Source organism: Perca flavescens, chromosome 2 (genome assembly GCF_004354835.1).
Source record: "Perca flavescens isolate YP-PL-M2 chromosome 2, PFLA_1.0, whole genome shotgun sequence".
NCBI lineage: Eukaryota > Metazoa > Chordata > Actinopteri > Perciformes > Percidae > Perca > Perca flavescens.
This window is the reverse complement of record NC_041332.1, coordinates 41,937,871-41,956,710: the sequence shown is the minus strand read 5'-3', so window position 1 is coordinate 41,956,710 and position 18,840 is coordinate 41,937,871. Positions and strand designations below refer to the sequence as shown.

The window sequence follows — 18,840 nt, the reverse complement described above, 5'->3', positions numbered from 1 at the left end:
ATACAGTTAGAAAAGATGTTTTATGATAATGAAGAGGCGGGGATTACTTCATAGGCTGAAGTGAATGAATGTATCTTTCTAATTTGACCGAAAGAGACGATGATATTGTTAATCGCAATTATTTCTGAGACAATTAAATTGTAAAGCAAAATTTGGTATTGTTACAGCTCTAATTCTCATAATAATTACATCAAATACTGAGGAGTATTGAAAGCTCCAACAACTCCAATAGACTAGAGAGATACCTCTTCTCTCTAGCTGAACGCTTCACGTCAGTTTCTGGAGTCACTTTATCCAGTTAAACTTTTATTCATATCCATATCAATTAATTAAGCTTATAGCAGTAGCGTTCATAGACAGATTTTGGTTACATGTAATGAAATTATGCAACTATTTCCGACAATAATTCAGTTTAGCTGTTTACATGCCTATCCCTTGGTGCATCTGGTCTGGTCTACCATTTTTATTTCATTTATTTTTTTACCTTTACTTTATCAGGGATGGTTTGCTGAGAGGAAGCCTCTATTTTTCAGGAAAACCCTGATCACATTCACACAGTTACACATTTATACCTGGAAGCTCCCCATTATAACCACAGTCTGATCTGCTGGGCACTGAGCAGCTCCACTGGAGCGGATGGGGTTAAGGGCTTTGCTCAAGGGCACCTCGTGGTGGTAAAGAGGGAGGGACTCTTTCACTTTCCCCACCCAGATTTATCTGGGAATTGAACCGACGACCTCCCGGTCACAAGCTCGCTTCTCTAACCTTTACCGGGGATTTCCACTGGATGTGTAACGGCTCCGCTGCGTGTCTGCTGCGTGCTCCGCCGTCCGTCAACACCCACGAGGTCAGGTGGCGAATTCAAGTAGAATAGAACCAGTTAGTTTCCATCCAGAGGAGTAGAAGGGAAACGACTCTGTGCTGTGTTTTCAAGGTGTAGTGCAGGGAAATATGATCCGCCATGAGCACGGTGTATTTTATTTTGAAAATTAACCGGATGTTTATTTTGTTTATGTGCTCGACTTCCTGTCCCGCACTATCTGCCCTGTGCTGAATTGCTGCGGAGCTCTCCGTCGTCCATCAAAAATAGAAGCTCTGCGTATCTGCTGCGGAGGGCTGCGGACTGACGGAACTGGGACGGAGTCGGGACGCAGACGTTCCGCAGTCAGTGGAAATACACACACTGACTTTAACCCCTGCTGTGGATCTGTCATCATCAAAGTTGCTAGACTTGTTGGTGTGAAAAGCTTACCCTCAGCAATCGGACTCAATTATTCGAATCCATAAAGAACACCAAACACATTATCAGCTGCTCCCTGCACTTTAACCTACTGTGCAGCACATACAGTATGTGTTGGCTGGCGTAGTCATGCAAAGGCAGAAGCAGAAATTACCTCCACAGAATACATCATGCATAGTTTTTCATAATCATTCTTTCCTCAAGCTATCAAACTCATGGCTACGGCTGTTCTCTTTTAGATGTATCAATCGAGGCTGCACCATTAAATGGACCCTGAAGAAGACAAGAATCGAGGTAAGAGCTGTGATCCCTCATTAATGGGGTGTCACGATTCTGAAAATCCACAATTCAATTTGACTTTAGATTTTAAGGTCACAGTGACGGCAATGTCACAATAAGAGCCACTAGATGGCAGAAGGCTACTTAACAACACCAGTTTGAAGTTTCTTCCCCCGGAGTTTACGAGTTGCAATTGAATGCACTATGAGTTTAACGGGGGGCGCCTGAATGCACCATGTCGGAGCCCACAGGCTTTACCGGTGGTTGTCTGTTTACTTAAGTCACTCACGGGAAGGCAAAATGTTGGCACCCCAGGGACTTCAGGGAAGCAGAAGGATTTTCTTTAGCTGCATGCTATCTGCCGGTAAGCTACACTGTATCTGTTTTTCTTTGTACGTGCGCAAGTAGGCGGGGATGGAGAGAGAAATACTCTGGGGGAGTCGCCAATCCTCGATCTTTGTGACACCCCTACTCATTACTCATTCACTTATTATATCCATTTCAGTCATTTTAGAGGGAAAAGCTCTCATTACAGCAGCCCCTTAATCTCAATAAGGACATTTTTTTTTTTACGGTCGGCCAATGAGGAAAGAGGAGCATGTCAAGTTTCAGAAAAACAATGCAGAGCATTTATCAAGGTATCACGGTAAATGCAAAGACAGATGGGGAATAAGCAGTACAAAAAATTGTTAAAAAAAGAACATGTAATCAAAACCTCGCCGGTTCGAGTCTGGCCAGGAACTTTTGTTGCATCTCTCTCCCCCTCATATCCTGTCAGCTGTCGATGACTCTAATAAAGGTATAAAATGCCAAAAATGCCCGCTGCAACCCAGTTTAACAATATACTCAGCATGCTGTTCAGAACCATACTTTGTCTGAGAGCCTTTATGTTCTTCCAAACTCTTTGGAAAGCGGCAGTAAAGGCGGTTGATTGTGGCACTCAGGAAACGGCCTCAACATTGCTCAAAGTCACACCAGCAGGATGAATCTTTAAAAGGTGTGTCGTGCCACTTCTGCTGCTGGCAAACAACACAGGCTCTATAATTCAGCAGAGGAGCTAGGAAACATTTTCACTCTTTGTGGCACGACAAAAGAAAAAGAAACACGACGATGAATGAGCAAGGGAATAAAAAAAGGCCGGAAATCAGCAAGAGACAAACAAAACATAATGTCGGATAAATGTTCTAGATACAGGAAAGTAAGACAAAGTGAGGCAGAGAACCAGCGGGAGCTGATGTAGAGAGGAGTCTCGTGCTCGCTGAGCTAATTGCTGTGATGGATTGCTCTTATTCCCCAGAGCATGGAGCTCCTGCTGCTGCAATAACACAACGATGACTTTGCCAATCTGCACGTTAGGCAGTTATGAAAGAACTTTGCCACCATCTGCAACTGTTATTACAGTTGTTGTCATTGTGTTGGATAAAGGCAGCAGCAGCAGCAGCAGCCCACTCACAGCTCATATTGGAACATGGCAGAATTGATTTCTCAGAGGAAATCTTTCCGGGAGCTCCCTGGGTCACTTTTGCATTTGATTAGTGGAGGTCTCTTGTTGAGGTATTAGGGAGTGATCTTTTTTTTTTTTTAATGATTTGATTAATTCATCTGCTGCATTATGGCGATGCTTACTTACCTGACTTTGGCACATGGTAAAGGAGCGAAGAGGCTGCCCACGTGAAGTGAGGCAAGCCTGAACAAACACATACACACACACACACACACACACACACACACCTACTCGGTGCAGAAACCATGCAGGGCCAGCGCCCTCGCGTTAATCAATACTATTCCTAACGACGGTTTACCTCGCAGCCACACGCATGCGCGCACACACATCACATTTATCACAGGGGGGCCCTGATTAAGTCATAGCAGCCTCCTATCCTAAAATGGAGTGTTGCGTCGGAGCTGAGCTGAGAGGATGTTTAATAACGGAGGAGGACAGCCTCCGGGGAAAGACCCCTGGAGAGAGAAGTCACATGTACGGGGGGTACCCAGACCGCTATCTGCCTAATCACACAGCCGACGCTACTGCTCAGCCACCTGTGCTTTAGAAAGAAGGACTGAAAGAAAAAGCTGCATCGGGACTGTGGTGGTGTGTGCATTTGATGGAGGAGGAAGAAATAGTGTGTGGGTGTATGTGCATGGCACATAACTCCTGTCGGAAACAATGTCTTCTTGCCTTTTTCACCACGGCCTCTTGTAGACCTCGTCACAGGGTTTCTGCAGGTTTCACCAAGTCAAATTTAAGACTTTGTAAGACCTTTTTAAGACCATAAGACCATCATGGATGAAATGTAAGACCTATATGACGACATCAAAAACAAAGTCAGATGTCAGAGTCCGGAAACACTGTCTGGAACAATCGCCCGTTGTCCTCGTTTAGCATTATAGGACTGCTGTCTAGATTGGCTGCAATTATATTTGGACTAGCGACAGAAAGAACTACAACACCACAAAATAAAAACATTCTAAAGCGCTGCGGGACATTTCAATTAGAGATGGGCGTATCGATCCTGTGATATCGATAGATCGATATACTCACGCTACTCATTTGGCATTGATTTCCTTAAAAAAATATCGATATAAACTAAAAAATAATAATTGGCGGCGTATTGAGCTGTCCCATGTCACGTGACAGGAGACAAGTGAATGAGCGTCAACGAGCGACACAGCCGACAGCGACACAGCCAAGGCCAGCCCACTTTAAATTGACTGCTTAGTATGAATGGAATCTAAGGGCTGGCTTTATTAAACAATGGGTGTATTAAAACACCCATTGTTATAAATGGTCTGTATTTGTTTCTTGATTTGTCTTAAATGTAATAATATTTTTACTGACAAAAATTGCCAATAAGAAATTAACGGTATCTGTATCGATATCGGATGAAAATGCAAGAAAAAGTATCGGTATCATATCGAATCCTAAAAGTGTGTTATCTCCCATCCCTAATCTCAATGAGCATTAGAGGTAGCGTTACATGGACGTAGGAAAATTAAGACCTGTTTAAAATTATTTAAGACCTAGAATTCAATTCAATTCAATTTTATTTACAGTATCAAATCATAACAGAGTTATCTCGAGATACTTTACAGATAGAGTAGGTCTAGACCACACTCTATAATTTACAATTTACAAAGCCCCAACAATTACAGTAATTCCCTCAAGAGCAAGCATTATAAATGGCTATTGCGACAGTGGCAGGAAAAACTCCCTCTTGGGAAGAAACCTCGGCAGACCCAGACTCTTGGTAGGCGGTGTCTGACGGGGCCGGTTGGGGGTGTGAAGGCGATAAAAGTTGCATTGCTTCAGCGAATTGAAGACTTTTTAAGGTCTAAACATTTTTTTAAGACCCCCACGGAAACCCTTTCGGCAATTTGCTGTTGTGAAGGGCCTGGCTCTGGTACAGGAGGAGCCGTAGATGGAATAATGCGTCAGTGGTTCATTTTGCCAAGGTTGACTTTTACGAACAATGAGTGTGACGCCACAAAAGCCAGACACACAAGTGTAGATGACGTAGCCATGCAGTTGACTAATTGCTCCCGGACCCTCCTCCTCTCATACACATTGGCCCACTCTGGCAGACTCACTAATTGCAATTGTCTCAAAAAATGCAAAATGCGACCATTTGGTCATAGTCTGGAGCCCTGTCTTGGGCTTTTGGGAAACACCAATTGACATTTTTCACCATTTTCTGACATTTTATAGACTAAACAACTAATCGATTAATTGAGAACATAATCAACAGATTAATCGAATATGAAAATAATCATTAGTTGCAGGCCTACTGCAGATGAAAACTAGAGTATGACTAATCACCACATTGCTCAACAATCTTCAAAAAGATTTTTTTTTCTTATTTCCCAGAATATATGTGGGGCATCAAAGTACATGTGGCCTCGCATACTAGATTTGGGCGGCAAATTCATTAAAATGAACAACTCCTGCTTTACATGATAAAAGGAAGGTCAAGAGCAAAAAAGAGAGGGCTCTTTTGTGTAAGATTGCTTGTATTCACCTCCCCAGTTAGAGAGAGAGAGAGAGAGAGACAGACACACACACACACACACACACACACACACAGCATGTGAACTCTCCACCCATTTTCCAATCAGGAAACTCTATTTTGACTTTTTTTTTTAGCAATTTGCAAACCTCAAGGGAAAACTAATGCCTGAAAGTTATTAAGATGTAACCAATCTCAACCATTACTACCAGCCGCTGCCTGTGCTTCCTCTCTTTTCCCCCTGAGTGAGAAATGATAGAGTGATAGAGAGGGGGTGGGGGGAATAAACAAGAAATCCGTAGAAGCGGCAGGGACCCCTCACAATTAAAATCAGGGAGGGAGCTGTAATGATGGGTATGATGGCTTGTTTCTTGTGTGGCTGGTAGGGGGGAAATTAGCAAATGAGGGCCTTTCTCTCTCCCTCTCTGCTGTCCGACTGTCTCTCTCGCACTTGATCAGCAGGCCTCTAATTTCAGGCAACAATCAGTGAGTGCCTCCGCCGTGCTGCATCCTCCCAGAACACAGGGCTCATGTTGGGATACTTCCTCATCAGCCAGGCTTGTGCTCTACTCTGTGGCTGGCAAGCTGTGGAAACACACGCACGCAATCTGGTTTTGCACAAATTAGGGCCGCACAATTAATCGCAATTTTATCAAAAACTTAATATGGACTAGTGCAGTATCCAAATCGCAGGTGGGGCGCAATAACTGTTAAAGGCAAACTATGTGTCAAACTGTCAAATCGTATCCTACAGGCTAAAGAAAGAAAAAAATCTTTGTTTGGTACAGATCCTCGAAATAAATCACACTATAATCTTTTTTTTATTTTTTATTATTATATATTTTTCAATGAAAATGAACATAACGATACAAAAATGAGCATTCCCTCCAAAATCGTGAATCGTATCGCAATCGCAATATTAGTCAAAATAATCTCTAAAATTAGATCTTTTCCTCATATCGTGCAGCCCTAGCACAAATGCTTGTGCAAGCTTCTACATGATCACACACACACACAACTCGATCACGCAAATAACTAGTCAAAGTTGATTAGCCAATTGACAGAAATGAAAAACTCCAATTTTTTTTTTTTTTAAACTGTGAATGCTGACTCAAGTGACATCACATGAAGTAAATGATTAGATTTAGCGCAGCTCCCTCTGGAGGCTTTAAAAGGCTTTATACATCTTTTTATACAACGTGTATGTAGTACCACAGCACCTGTGAACACACTCTGATGTGTAAAATCACTTCCTCTTTAAGGTTAGGGAAAAATCATGGTTATGGTTAAAAAACTAAATGAGAGTGAACCTCAAGAGCAGGTCTGTGACGGGACGCAAACTGCGGTCTCCTGCATGAATGTCGGATACATTACACCTCTACATACTTACTTTCTGCCTCGCTACATGAAAGGCACACTACTTCCTGCATTGGGTCTGAATGAACGCAGTCTATATGCATGAGGTTTCACTACTGGGATTGTTCATGGGCCCCCGGAAAGTCTGCCGGATGTCCCCCTTTTTTTGGCCGGATGTCCATTACCTTCCGCTTTCTTTGTGTTTGAATTTTAAACTTGTGTGGATTTGTGAGGACTATGGTTAACTGCTCCTCAGATCTCTGCAGGGTAAATCCAGACAGCTAGCTAGACTATCTGTCCAATCTGAGCTTTCTGTTGCACGACTAAAACTACTTTTGAACGTACACATAAACACCAAAACAAGTTCCTTCCCGAGGCTATTTAGCAGAGGCGCCGTTGCTCTGCCCGGCGCTTAGCGCTGCCCAAGACGATTGTGATTGGTTTAAAGAAATGCCAATAAACCAGAGCACATTTTTCTCCCATCCCGAAATGCTGTGTGGACTAGCCAGACCCTCCTTTGCAGCGCTGTGGAGGAAGGTTGGTCAATGCGAGACTAGAATGAACGTAATTCCTCGGGCTACTGGGCTGTGTCAAAGAGAAAACCTTTAGTCAGTTGGTCTGACAAAATAAAAAGTCCTTTCAACCTGGAAGTTGCAGAATTATTTACTTTTCTCTCACATTTTACACATTTTTGACATTGAAAAAACATTAGTTGCAGCCCTGAACATAACCTACTAAAATGCAACTGCTCTCACCATACACATCCACCATCCTTTTTAAAAACCCACAGATTCTTCCCTGTCAACGGTCGAATGAAGAAGAACTCACTAACTCCCCACAAGGGTACATTTATGTCTTATACCAGGGAGAGGAGCGCATCATCAGAGGGGGCAACGCATCCAGAAAATAAGTTGTTCTTTCAGCAAAAACCTTGCCATTCTCAAGAGGGCAGCAGGAGCTAACGACATCAGGGTATGAGCGTTAAATTTAGCCTCCGAGGAGACGAGGGCAGCTACTGTATAATAAGCAGGATAAGAAAATAAGTTGAACTTTGACCGCGGATCCCTTTATAGATGACAGCGCCAACCTTGGGAGAGGAGGCAAAGAAGATTGATGACGGCCATTTTGCCCAATGAGCTCAGGAGAGACGCGGGCCCTCCCTGTGATGGAGAGGCCAATCGACTCGCGCCCAAGGTAAAAAGAACAAACGTCAGTGTGACCTGCAGTGAAGCCATCTCTCTCCATCCTATCTTGTACACGTTAATTATAACAGGAGTGAACATCGAATGTCCTTCCATCTCTTAGTACCATCTAAAAATAGCAACAGATATGGGTAATGGTGGAGTGCATGGAGTCCATGCGTGCATAAGGACTGATCCAATTAGGGCTGCACAATTAATCGCAATTTTACTGAAATCGCAATATGTGTCAAACCATCGTGAATTAGGTAGTGTGGTGCTGCAGAGACGTCCCGGCCTACAAATCCTAACCTATCCCACAGATCACGGTGCAGATCACTGCAAAACTCACAGTATAATCATTTTAATTTTAATATTTTTCAATGAAAATGTGAGAATAATGATACAAAAATGATCATTCCCTCCAACATTGTGAATCATATCGCAATATCAGTCAAAATAATGGCAATAAGATATTTTCCTCATATCGTGCAGCCCTAGATCCAATGTGAAACTGGCTGGATAACATGAATAGACAGGCTTTTAAAATGACGTAAAAGCATTTCATTTCATTGAATAAAAGTCACCTACATGTGGCCCGTTTCAAAGCTTCTAACGCGACTGAGTGATTTTTTTAACTTTACAAAGAAGAAGCCGCCCAAAATGCCTCCAGCATCCTCACGCTATCCTTGAGCGCTTCGACGAGAAGTTGCTGGTTGACGATAAGATAAAAGGTCGCCATGGAAACAGAGATTTTTCTTTCTAAGATGTGGCCACCGTGGGGAGTAAAAAAAAAAAGGGAAACAGAGGAAAGGAATGGGAGAGATGAAAAGAGACTCGGTGCGAGGCAGAGAGGGAAAGCTTAAGTGGAGGAAGTGAGAATGATATCTGCAGGATCCGAGAAAAAAAAAAGAAAAAAAAGTGTGACGGAGACCAAGTGCGAAAAAAAGAAAACCCGCTGAGGCAGCCAGAATGTCACCGCCTGCTGTAGCCGGTGCTCGTGGGAAATCATCTGACCTCAAAATCTGGGTTACCCCACATCAGGAAGAGAAAATAGGGGGGACCAGAGAGGGTAGAAAGACAGAACATTTGGGGCGATGATTTGTTTTTCACTTTCTTGCTCCTTTTTCTCCCCCCCCCCCATCTCCCTCCCTTTGTTCTGGAGGGAGGCAGAGAGAAGGAGGGAGGGAGGGGGGAGAAGGGGGGTAAGAACACTTGGGTGTCCTCTTTCTTTCATCCTGTCTGCGTCTTACCTGGAGCCGTGCAGTTCTTAGATTCTTCCCTCTCCATGTCCTCTAGGCTGCTGTTGTCCATTTCCTGCAGTAGCCTCCTCCCTGCCCATCTCTCCTGGCCGTCGCTGCCGTGGCTGGACACATGGAAACCTGGAGGATGTTTATCACAGTTTAAAGTCGACTTTCCCCAACAGATTCAAAGATGTGCGTTTTATACAAAGAACCTTGAGTGTGAAACTGTGATAAGATACCTGAGTTTCAGTACTGATGAAACTTTGAGTAGTATGAGCATGGGTAAAAGAAAATATCAAAAGTTATGATTTGAATCAGAAACTGTAGTGAAAGGTGTGATAATAACCACAGAAGCTCATTGCGCAATGACTCTAAACAGTCTCGGTCCCGATCTGTGTCAGACTCTGCACCGTGCACACATTTTTTTTGGCCTTTATTTGATAGGACAGATGAAGAATAGTGGGCGACAGAGAGAGAGAGAGAGAGGAGGGGGGGTGATAACATGCAGCAAAGGGCCGCGGGTCGGAATGGAACATGGGGCCGCTGCAGTGAGGACTGAGGCTACATTTACATGGCTACGTTTTGGTTTGAAAACAAATATCGTTTACACCTCGCATTCCCCCTGCTCTGGAGTTTCAGAGCCCCCTAAACCGGAGACATTTGAAAACACTTCTGACCCAGTTTAGGTTTGGAATCTGCGGGGGTTGTGTTGCGGTCTCAATAGCCGCAAACGGAGACCTTTGCTACCAGCAACGGGCGGCGTATACATGCTGCCTCCTTCTTACATGCCCAGTATACTAAAATGTTGATGATGAGATATGCAGTTTGGGCGGGTTAGTTTAAATGCAGATTAGTTCTACTGGAGCTAAAAACACTTGTGTGCATGAAGATCGCTTTTGGCTCAAAAACTTTGCTTAAAAACCAAAACGTGGCAATGTACAGTAAATGTAGCCTGAACCTTGGTCCATGGGGCGCACGCTCAACCAGGTGAGCTACCAAAGCAGTTTTGAGGCATGTCAGGAAGTGCGATGAGTGCCTGGTGACAATGTAAATAATAAGAAAATCACACTGCAAGTAGAAACAGCTCGTCAAGTTCATCGGCGCCGTTGTCATGTTCTGAGATTACTAGAGCCTGACTCAGGGTTTTTCCTGCATAGAGGAATTTTTTGGCGCCCTGCAAAGAGGTTTTAACCAGCCCCAAAGGAAAACCACCAGCCCCAAAATGATAACAACAGAAAAATTAAAATAGTTATTCCAATCCTCTCTAAACAACTGTTGAACAAGCAAAACATAAACTTGAATAGGAGAGCTAATCTTAGTTTTAACTCCAGGGTCAGGCTGTACTCACAGATTAACAATATAGCGGCCAATAAAGTGAATTTTTTCGGCTGAATGAAAATGGACCTTTTATATCTAAATACCGATTTTGTCCACTGATTATACACCGACTTGTTACTCTGAAGGCTGCTTTCTTAAAGCGTAACTCTCGCCAAACTGCAACCTAGGGTCTTTTTGTGAATGTACCCAAGTCAAACTTTCGTTTAAAAGCATAATTAGGACGGAAACGCTACTTTTAAGGTTTACCGTATTCTTGTTTTCGGTCAAATGGCTTTTTGAATGTGCTAGGGCGCTACTATGATAGCATCAAAATCACTATTTTTAACACACTAAGAAGGCTCGAAACAACATGAAACTTTGCTCCAAGTATCACCAGGGGCTCTACACATGCTCTCCAGCATTGAGAAACATTGCTTGTGTACACAGAGTTTACTAAAAAGAAAGATTTTGAACAACTCACTTTAGCAGTTGTTGGTTACGCTATCCGCCATCTTCTTGCCAGTCAAAAAGAGTCGATCTCCGAATGCCACGTAACCGGGAGGAGAATAAAGATGGAAAGCTCCTAAAGCTTAGTCCCATATAATGTCGTTAGTGAAAAACAATATTGACCTTATAGTTGAAAAAGGAGCGAATGACATTTCATTTCATTCGCAGATTGACATTTTTGACTGGCAAGAACATGGCGGATTGCAGGGACCCAGGTTCCATTCAGCCCAAGATTATTTGTTCTGGGAGATGGGTCAATCCTAAACGGGATGAACACATGAGAAGCTGGGTCCACACTAGTTTAATGATAACCAGACAGATTCTTTTAAGAGGATGGAAGAATGAAGGGGTGCCTTCAATCCAGTAGTGGGCTTCCGAGATGGCTAAGGTGGAGGCGTTTGAAAAAAAACGGTTTGCCAGATTGGATGTCTACACTAGAAAATGGGGAAAGTATCTAAGCTTTCTGGAGGGCTCCTAAGAAGCTTTGTGCTGGGGAGAGATGTGCATGATGGGCTTAAGATGTTGTCATTTATACATGTGTTTATATGCTTTATGGTCTATTTTGTTACTATTTTGTTGTATGGTCTTGAATATTGTAGTTATGCTAATGTTGTTGTTTCCTTTGCCTTTATTGAGAGTACAGCGTAAGACAGGAAAGGGGAGACGGCAAGATGAGTGCTTAGGGACCGTCTACAAACTACAACACCAAAAGAGGTACAACAAAAATATGTATTAATTTAATTTAATTTAATTTAATTTAATGATTAAATAAGGTAGTGTCTCCATACTTACCTCAATTATGAACATGTCTCCTGCTAGTTGTACTACAGCACTTACTTTTAAAAAATAAGCATATTGCTATTTTAGAAAATATTTTTGTATCGCTTTTCGGTGTTGTAGTTTGTAGACGGTCCCCAAGCACTAGTCTTGTAGTCCCACCACTGGAACACCGGAACTAAAGAGAAGGTATGAAATAGCACAACTTCTGTGCATTTCTTTCACATCTACTGCAGTCAGATTCACTGTGTTCACTTCACATGGGTAGGCACTTGTAATGACATCTCGAACATTTTAAGAGGCTAAAAGCACGTTTAAAACCTGCCCTGTTTCAGCCGCCTGGGTGAGAAAGCTAGCAGTAGCATGACTCGGTGTAGGCAACACCGATTATTTTCGTTTTTCTCCCTACCGACAGCACTACGTGAAAACAACCAACAGAGCTACGTGTTGAAATCGACCGGAATTCTCCTTTAAAAAAAAATGAGTGAAACAAATAATCGATTACCAAATGCATTTTCCGTCGATCATCTAATTGATTAATTGTTTCAGCTCTAGTGTATTTCAGCACATTCACCACATTACCACCGTTTCTTTTACTGTCACGAATTGGGCCTTTTCATTTCTATGTACAGGTTACATGTTAGTGTTGCTGTGATGTTGCACTTAGAAAAAAGTGCATGTCAAGCAATGAGGTTTATTTTTAATGCGCCAGGGTTGTCTTCTCCGTCACATTCAACTTTGATTCTTTATGTAACAATAGGGCAGTGCGCAGCTGGAGGAGTGCACCACAGATGCGTCGGCTTGGTATATCTCCCCCCCCCCTCCCCCGCGATTCATACATTGATGGGGGAATTTCATGATTTTCCAAAACAAAATCCTCTCGGGGTGGGTGGAGCGACAGTGCAGCGTACAAAGTGGGGCTCCCACTGTGGCTACATCTGCACATTCTTCAAGTAAAGCAGCAACACCGATGAATTAATTTCATACTTCAGAGAGCCCAGCAGGAGCGCTCTGCCCTTTCCACCCTGCCAACCACAAGCCTGGCCTAAGAGAGAGGGATTCAAATAAAATGAAAAAGGCCCAGTTATTCAATAGTCCTCGGGGCAGTGCTGAACTTCTCACCTGGCCTCACCTTCACTACACCACACTCAGCAGCTAGTAGCGGCAGCAGCAGTGGGGTTTGCGTGCGTGACTGCCAGCGCTGTAATCGCTCCCTCCCTCCTTCTATATTCCGCTATCTTGCACGCGGAGAGAAGATGAAGAAGAGGAGGGAATGATTAATGCACCACAGTGAGGAGGAGGCGTGGAGCTCTCCGCTTCCAGCTCCACAACACCAAGCTCAATTTAGCAGAACTTCATTAAGCGCATCATAAATAATCAACTTCAATTGACATTCCGGCGAGCTGATTAGGATCTTAACAAGAACACAATGGGGACAAGGGAAATGCATTAAACGCCCCAGTGTCATCCCTTGTTCCCCTCTAATTTGGAGCACATGCAGAGAGCAAGCAGCACTGTTGCATTCCCATGTAACCAGGATACGCAGTGCATGGGGAGGAAAAGAAGGGCGGGGGTGAATGAGTCCCACTGATGATGCACAAATCATGAGTATGTATGAATATTCATGCAGGCCTTCTGTCCATAGAAAGTGAATATGTCTCACTTTAGCTGACACCGACTCAGTAATCAAGTGGAGTGTTGGGGGGGGGGGGAGCACAGTCAAAGATAGTTCAAAAAAGAGAAAGAGAGGAACATGCAGACATCAGGTCAAATGGTGCAGATGTTTGCCGTTAGGAAGAACTGCACTCAGGGGCGTAGGATTTGTTTCAACACTGGTGGGGACACATTTATAACGGCGGGGGCTTCTGGGCGCCATGCCCCCGGGAAACGTTGAGCGTTAAACACATAATTCAGAAAAAATAAAGAAAGAGAAAAAGGTAAGAAAGAAAAATAGATAGAAAGAAAAAAAGACAGAAAAAAATAGAAAGATAAGTAGAAATTTTCCCCCACCTCTAATGTCAGAACAGCACTGAAATAAAGTTGGAGGGATGTGTGCAAACATTTGCAGTAACCTGGAGATGTAGGCCTATGTACCCTGAGGGCTCAGTGCCCTGATTTCACCACTCTGCAGCTAAAACACCTGAACTGCAGGAGCCTCTGCATCCCTCAGCCCAGAACAGCATCCCATACAGTAGTTAAAGCTCTGATGGATGATTCAGTGACAGCATGCAGTATAGCTGCATGCCAGTAGGCCTGTAGACACCTTGATGCTCTGACACCCATGGGAGTTTTCAGCTCAAACTATGGCTGGGCGATATGGAGAAAATCAAATATCACGATATTTTTGACCAAATACCTCGATATCATACCCCAACGATATTGAAGTGTTGACTATTGGTGCTTTCACAAAATATTTACACAATGAGATTTGTGATAAATAATCACCAGTAATGTGGATATAATGACTAAGTGGGTAAAGGTTAATAATAGAACAGTTACAACAGTCTGGTAAGTTCAGAAAATGACATCACTTTACTGTAATGCAGCCTTTAAAATCAGGAAAAGACAACACTTATGTCATATCACGATATTTTGAAAATAATCCAAAATCTAAGACGATACTAGTCTCATATCACGATATCGATATAATATCGATATATTGCCCAGCTCGAGATCAAATTGACGGTTCTCACATGTTTTAACACAATATGACAATGCAGTGGTTCTGTCGTGGACAGCTTAACCATAACCCATACATGATGTGAAACACACACGTTTGTAAGTTATGATTATAATGCTTGGGATACGGCTGCACGATATGAGGGAAATATGCGTTACGTTATACTTTGTTGAATATCTTGATACTCGCGATAAATGAGTAAAGTGTAGGCTTCTCAGTTCTGCTGCTTTTTAGTATTCTGCTAAAATACAATAAAATTCTTGTTGAATTTAAAACAAATGAAAGGAAATCATTAACCAACATTCTTTTATTGAACAAATTGAACACTGAATTGAATAGGACTATTAAAAAAAAACCACAAAAAAAAAAAATGACTGCACTTTACATTTTAAAGTGCAGTTTTCTACTGATATTTTCTTTCAACTAATACAAGAAATCTTCGCAATGAATTTATTGGGCCAGTTGATACCGCGATCAGGATTTAAAAAAAAAAAAACTATAGGCTAGCCTATATTGTGCAGTTCTAATTCGGAACACAACTAATGCGAGTCTTGTAAGAACAGGCTATTTCAGAACGTTCAGTAGCCTACCCAAAACACATGGTCACACTTTACAGTGAAACCAAACAGTTCATTTAGACAGTTGATGAATGTGACACACTAGTTCCTGTGGAGAAATGAAGAGTCTAACATTTAGCATTAAGTGATAACATGAAGCTTTTAGTACGATGGTTTTCACTATGTAGATGCATACACTAATGTTAACGTGTATTTACGAGCACATTTAGCCTTAGTAACGTTACAGCTGTGTGTTTGGTGACAAGAGGTGGAAATATAAAGACAGGTAACTGGAGAAATGTTACAGAGCCAAACAGCCTACAGCGATGAAACAAACAAGCCAACTACTGGGGGAATTCAGCTCCCCTTCCCCGGCATCCCAGTGCTCGAACTACCTGCATTTCCCAGTGCTCTGCCCTCCAGGGAATTCAGCTGGCATCCCAGTGCTCCGAACAGGAGCTGAACAAACGGCTAAAATCCTCACCTGCATTTTCCGCTAAGTAGGAAACCCCCTTCACGACCAGAAGCAAGCCGCCGAACAAGCATATCTGGATTAAAACCAACTCCTTTCGTCTTTTCCGTCTGGCTTTCACCTTCCGCTGGTTCGGCATCACTTGCGTCGGCCGATTCCGGAGTCGGATACCCGGCAGAGTCATCCTCCCTGCCGCTGCCACATCCATGCGGAGCACCGAAGTAAACAAAAAAATACCGAGCAACCTCGTTTAATTCCCGGGACTGACGTATCTGTCTGGAATGGATGAAAAAAAAAGAAGAAAAAAAAACTAAAGGGGATGGGCTTCAAAGGAGCAGGGGGGGATGTTGTTTTAAAGTTGGAAAGTGGTACCGCTGGGATGCTGCGAGGGCTGTTTAGCAAAAACTGTTTCTGGCTGGAAGAGCCGGGCTCAGCCTCTTAAGTCATGTTGAAATGTGGCTTTGGGAGTAGTAGGGCAGAGGACTGCTGCACGAGCCCTCCATGGAGGCGTCCGCGTGCTGAGTGCCGAGGGAGACACGGGGAAGAGAGAGAGAGAGAGACTGAGAGAGAGAGAGAGACACTGAGAGAGAGAGAGAGACTGGGAGAGAGAGAGAGACACTGAGAGAGAGAGAGAGACTGGGAGAGAGAGAGATGATGCGCGTGGGAATGTACACACACACATTGACTAAGGTAAAAAGCCAGGTAATATTTTTCCTATAGGCTACTGGAAAAAAAACGTATAGGCTATGTGTGTGGCTAAGAAATTTCTACCCATATGACGCTGAACTTGTGTACGTTTTTGGCATTTCTATGTTATTCAATGTAGACTACCACCATTAAAGCTGTATTGATATATTTTTTTCCATATCTACTCATAAAGTAGATATGGTGAATAGGATTGGGCATTGAGAACGGGTTACAACTCAAATCCGCTTAAAAAACAAACAAAATTTGGTTTTGAATCCGATCATCGGCAGGCGCTTGCTCTGTTGCATCCATGGAGCACAGTAAGCGGCGCTCTAAAGTGTGGCTTTATTTTATGTTAAATGGTCCCATGACATAGTGCTCTAAGGATGCTTTTATATAGACCTTAGTGGTCCCCTAATACTGTATCTGAAGACTCTTTTATATAGGCCTTAGTAGTCCCCTAATACTGTATCTGAAGTCTTTTTTATATAGACCTTAGTGGTCCCCTAATACTGTATCTGAAGTCTCTTTTATATAGACCTTAGTGGTCACCTAATACTGTATCTGAAGTCTCTTTTATATAGACCTTAGTGGTCCCCTAATACTGTATCTGAAGTCTCTTTTATATAGACCTTAGTGGTCCCCTAATACTGTATCTGAAGTCTTTTTTATATAGACCTTAGTGGTCCCCTAATACTGTATCTGAAGTCTTTTTATATAGACCTTAGTGGTCCCCTAATACTGTATCTGAAGTCTCTTTTATATATACCTTAGTGGTCCCCTAATACTGTATCTGAAGTCTCTTTTATATATACCTTAGTGGTCCCCTAATACTGTATCTTTTAATATACCTCTGGTCCCCTTTGTATATAGACCTTAGTGGTCCCCTAATACTGTATCTGAAGTCTCTTTTATATAGACCTTAGTGGTGCCCTAATACTGTATCTGAAGTCTCTTTCCCCAAATTCAGCCTTGGTGCAGAATTACAGCCACTAGAGCCAGTCCCACAATGAGCTTTCCTTAGGATGTGCCATTTCTGTGTCTGTAGCTATTGAGGAGGAGAGAGGGGGGGGGGCAAGGTGGAGAGTGGGGGTGTGGCCTGGGGGGCCATAGGCAGGCTGGGGGAACTCATATTAATGTTAAAAACCCTCATAAAGTGACTTTTTCATGCCATGGGACCTTTAAAAACTGTAAATCACCTTTGTATCAAAACTAAATTGCCTCACCCCTCAAAGAATCTAAACTAAATCGAAAGGAAGAATCAGAATTGGAATCAGAACTGTTCAAATGAAAATGATGCCCAACCCTAATGGTGAACATGTTAGCAAATCTAGCAGACACAAAGCAGCAACACTAGCATTCATTTGTTGTTGCGTTAATAGCCACCAGACCAAAGAAGTCCAGTATTTACTCTAAATATATAGCAAAATGATCACTATGGTCATCAGCTGACTTTGTGTGCCTGCTGTTTGGTAGTGGCTCAAAGTGCATACAGACATAGTGCACTTGGGACACACTTGTAGGCCATACAGCAGTGATGACCCAGTGGTTATGGTAGTTCCTGAATGGTAAAATGCATAGATTTCTCAGGTTATCAGGGTTTGAGAATGTTCCAAGTAAGTCTCCTATGAACACGTGTGTGAAGCAATGCTGAGAAAGTGCCGCTTTCTTGAATAAAATCGCAATGTGAGCATGTTTCGGATTACAATGTCAGTATATCGTAGGTGCAGGTACAATTCTTACATATTTATTTGCTTTTATTTATATTTTGGGCAATTTAAAATTATTTTGAATTCACAACTAGTCAAATAATGTCAGGTACAAAACCACACTTAAAGTACTAAATATTTTACAAAATAGGGTAATATTTTGGTAGTCAACAGTGGGGATAGACCGATTATCTACCCTGGCCGATTATCGGGCCGATTTTTGGTATTTTGCAGATTCCCGCCTACAACACAATCTGACTCTCTTTTACTGTGTATTCTGTTGAAAGTTTCTCATTTATTAAATAATCGCTTAAAGCATTTAAAGGAACACGCCGACTTATTGGGAATTTAACTTATTCACCGTAACCCCCAGAGTAAGACAAGTCGATACATACCCTTCTCATCTCCGTGCGTGCTGTAACGCTGTCTGACGGTTCCAGCATTAGCTTAGCCTAGCACAGATCCTGCAGGTAACTGGTTCCAACTAGCCTACTGCTCCCAATTGTGACAAAAGTGACAAAATAACGCCAGCATGTTCCTATTTATATGTTGTGATTTGTATAGTTGCAGCGTGTACAAAAAACAACGTCACATGAGACACAGCCATCTTCTAACAGTAAACAAACCGGGAACTATATTCTCAGACAGGCTTGCTGCGAGCATATCACTCCGCCCAAGTACTGCCTGAGAATATAGTTCCCGGTTTGTTTATAGTTAGAAGATGGCTGTGTCTCATGTTACGTTGTTTTTTGTACACGCTGTGACTCTATAAATCACAACATGTAAATAGGAACATGTTGGTGTTATTTTGTCATTTATTTGGAGCAGTAGGA

General features: G+C 42.7%; 1 protein-coding gene across 1 annotated transcript in view; it reads right to left on the bottom strand.

Moving 5' to 3' along the window:
• Window positions 1-16,128, bottom strand: part of LOC114547131 (sodium/potassium/calcium exchanger 3) — a 104,021-nt gene extending 87,893 nt beyond the window's left edge. The window contains exons 1-2 of the mRNA XM_028566370.1: window positions 15,624-16,128; window positions 9,311-9,439 (exon numbers count right to left, since the gene is read on the bottom strand). Coding sequence (XP_028422171.1) covers window positions 9,311-9,439; window positions 15,624-15,819 — 325 coding nt within the window. The 5' untranslated portion in view covers window positions 15,820-16,128. The remainder of the gene's footprint in view (window positions 1-9,310; window positions 9,440-15,623) is intronic.
• Window positions 16,129-18,840: the final 2,712 nt, after the last annotated feature.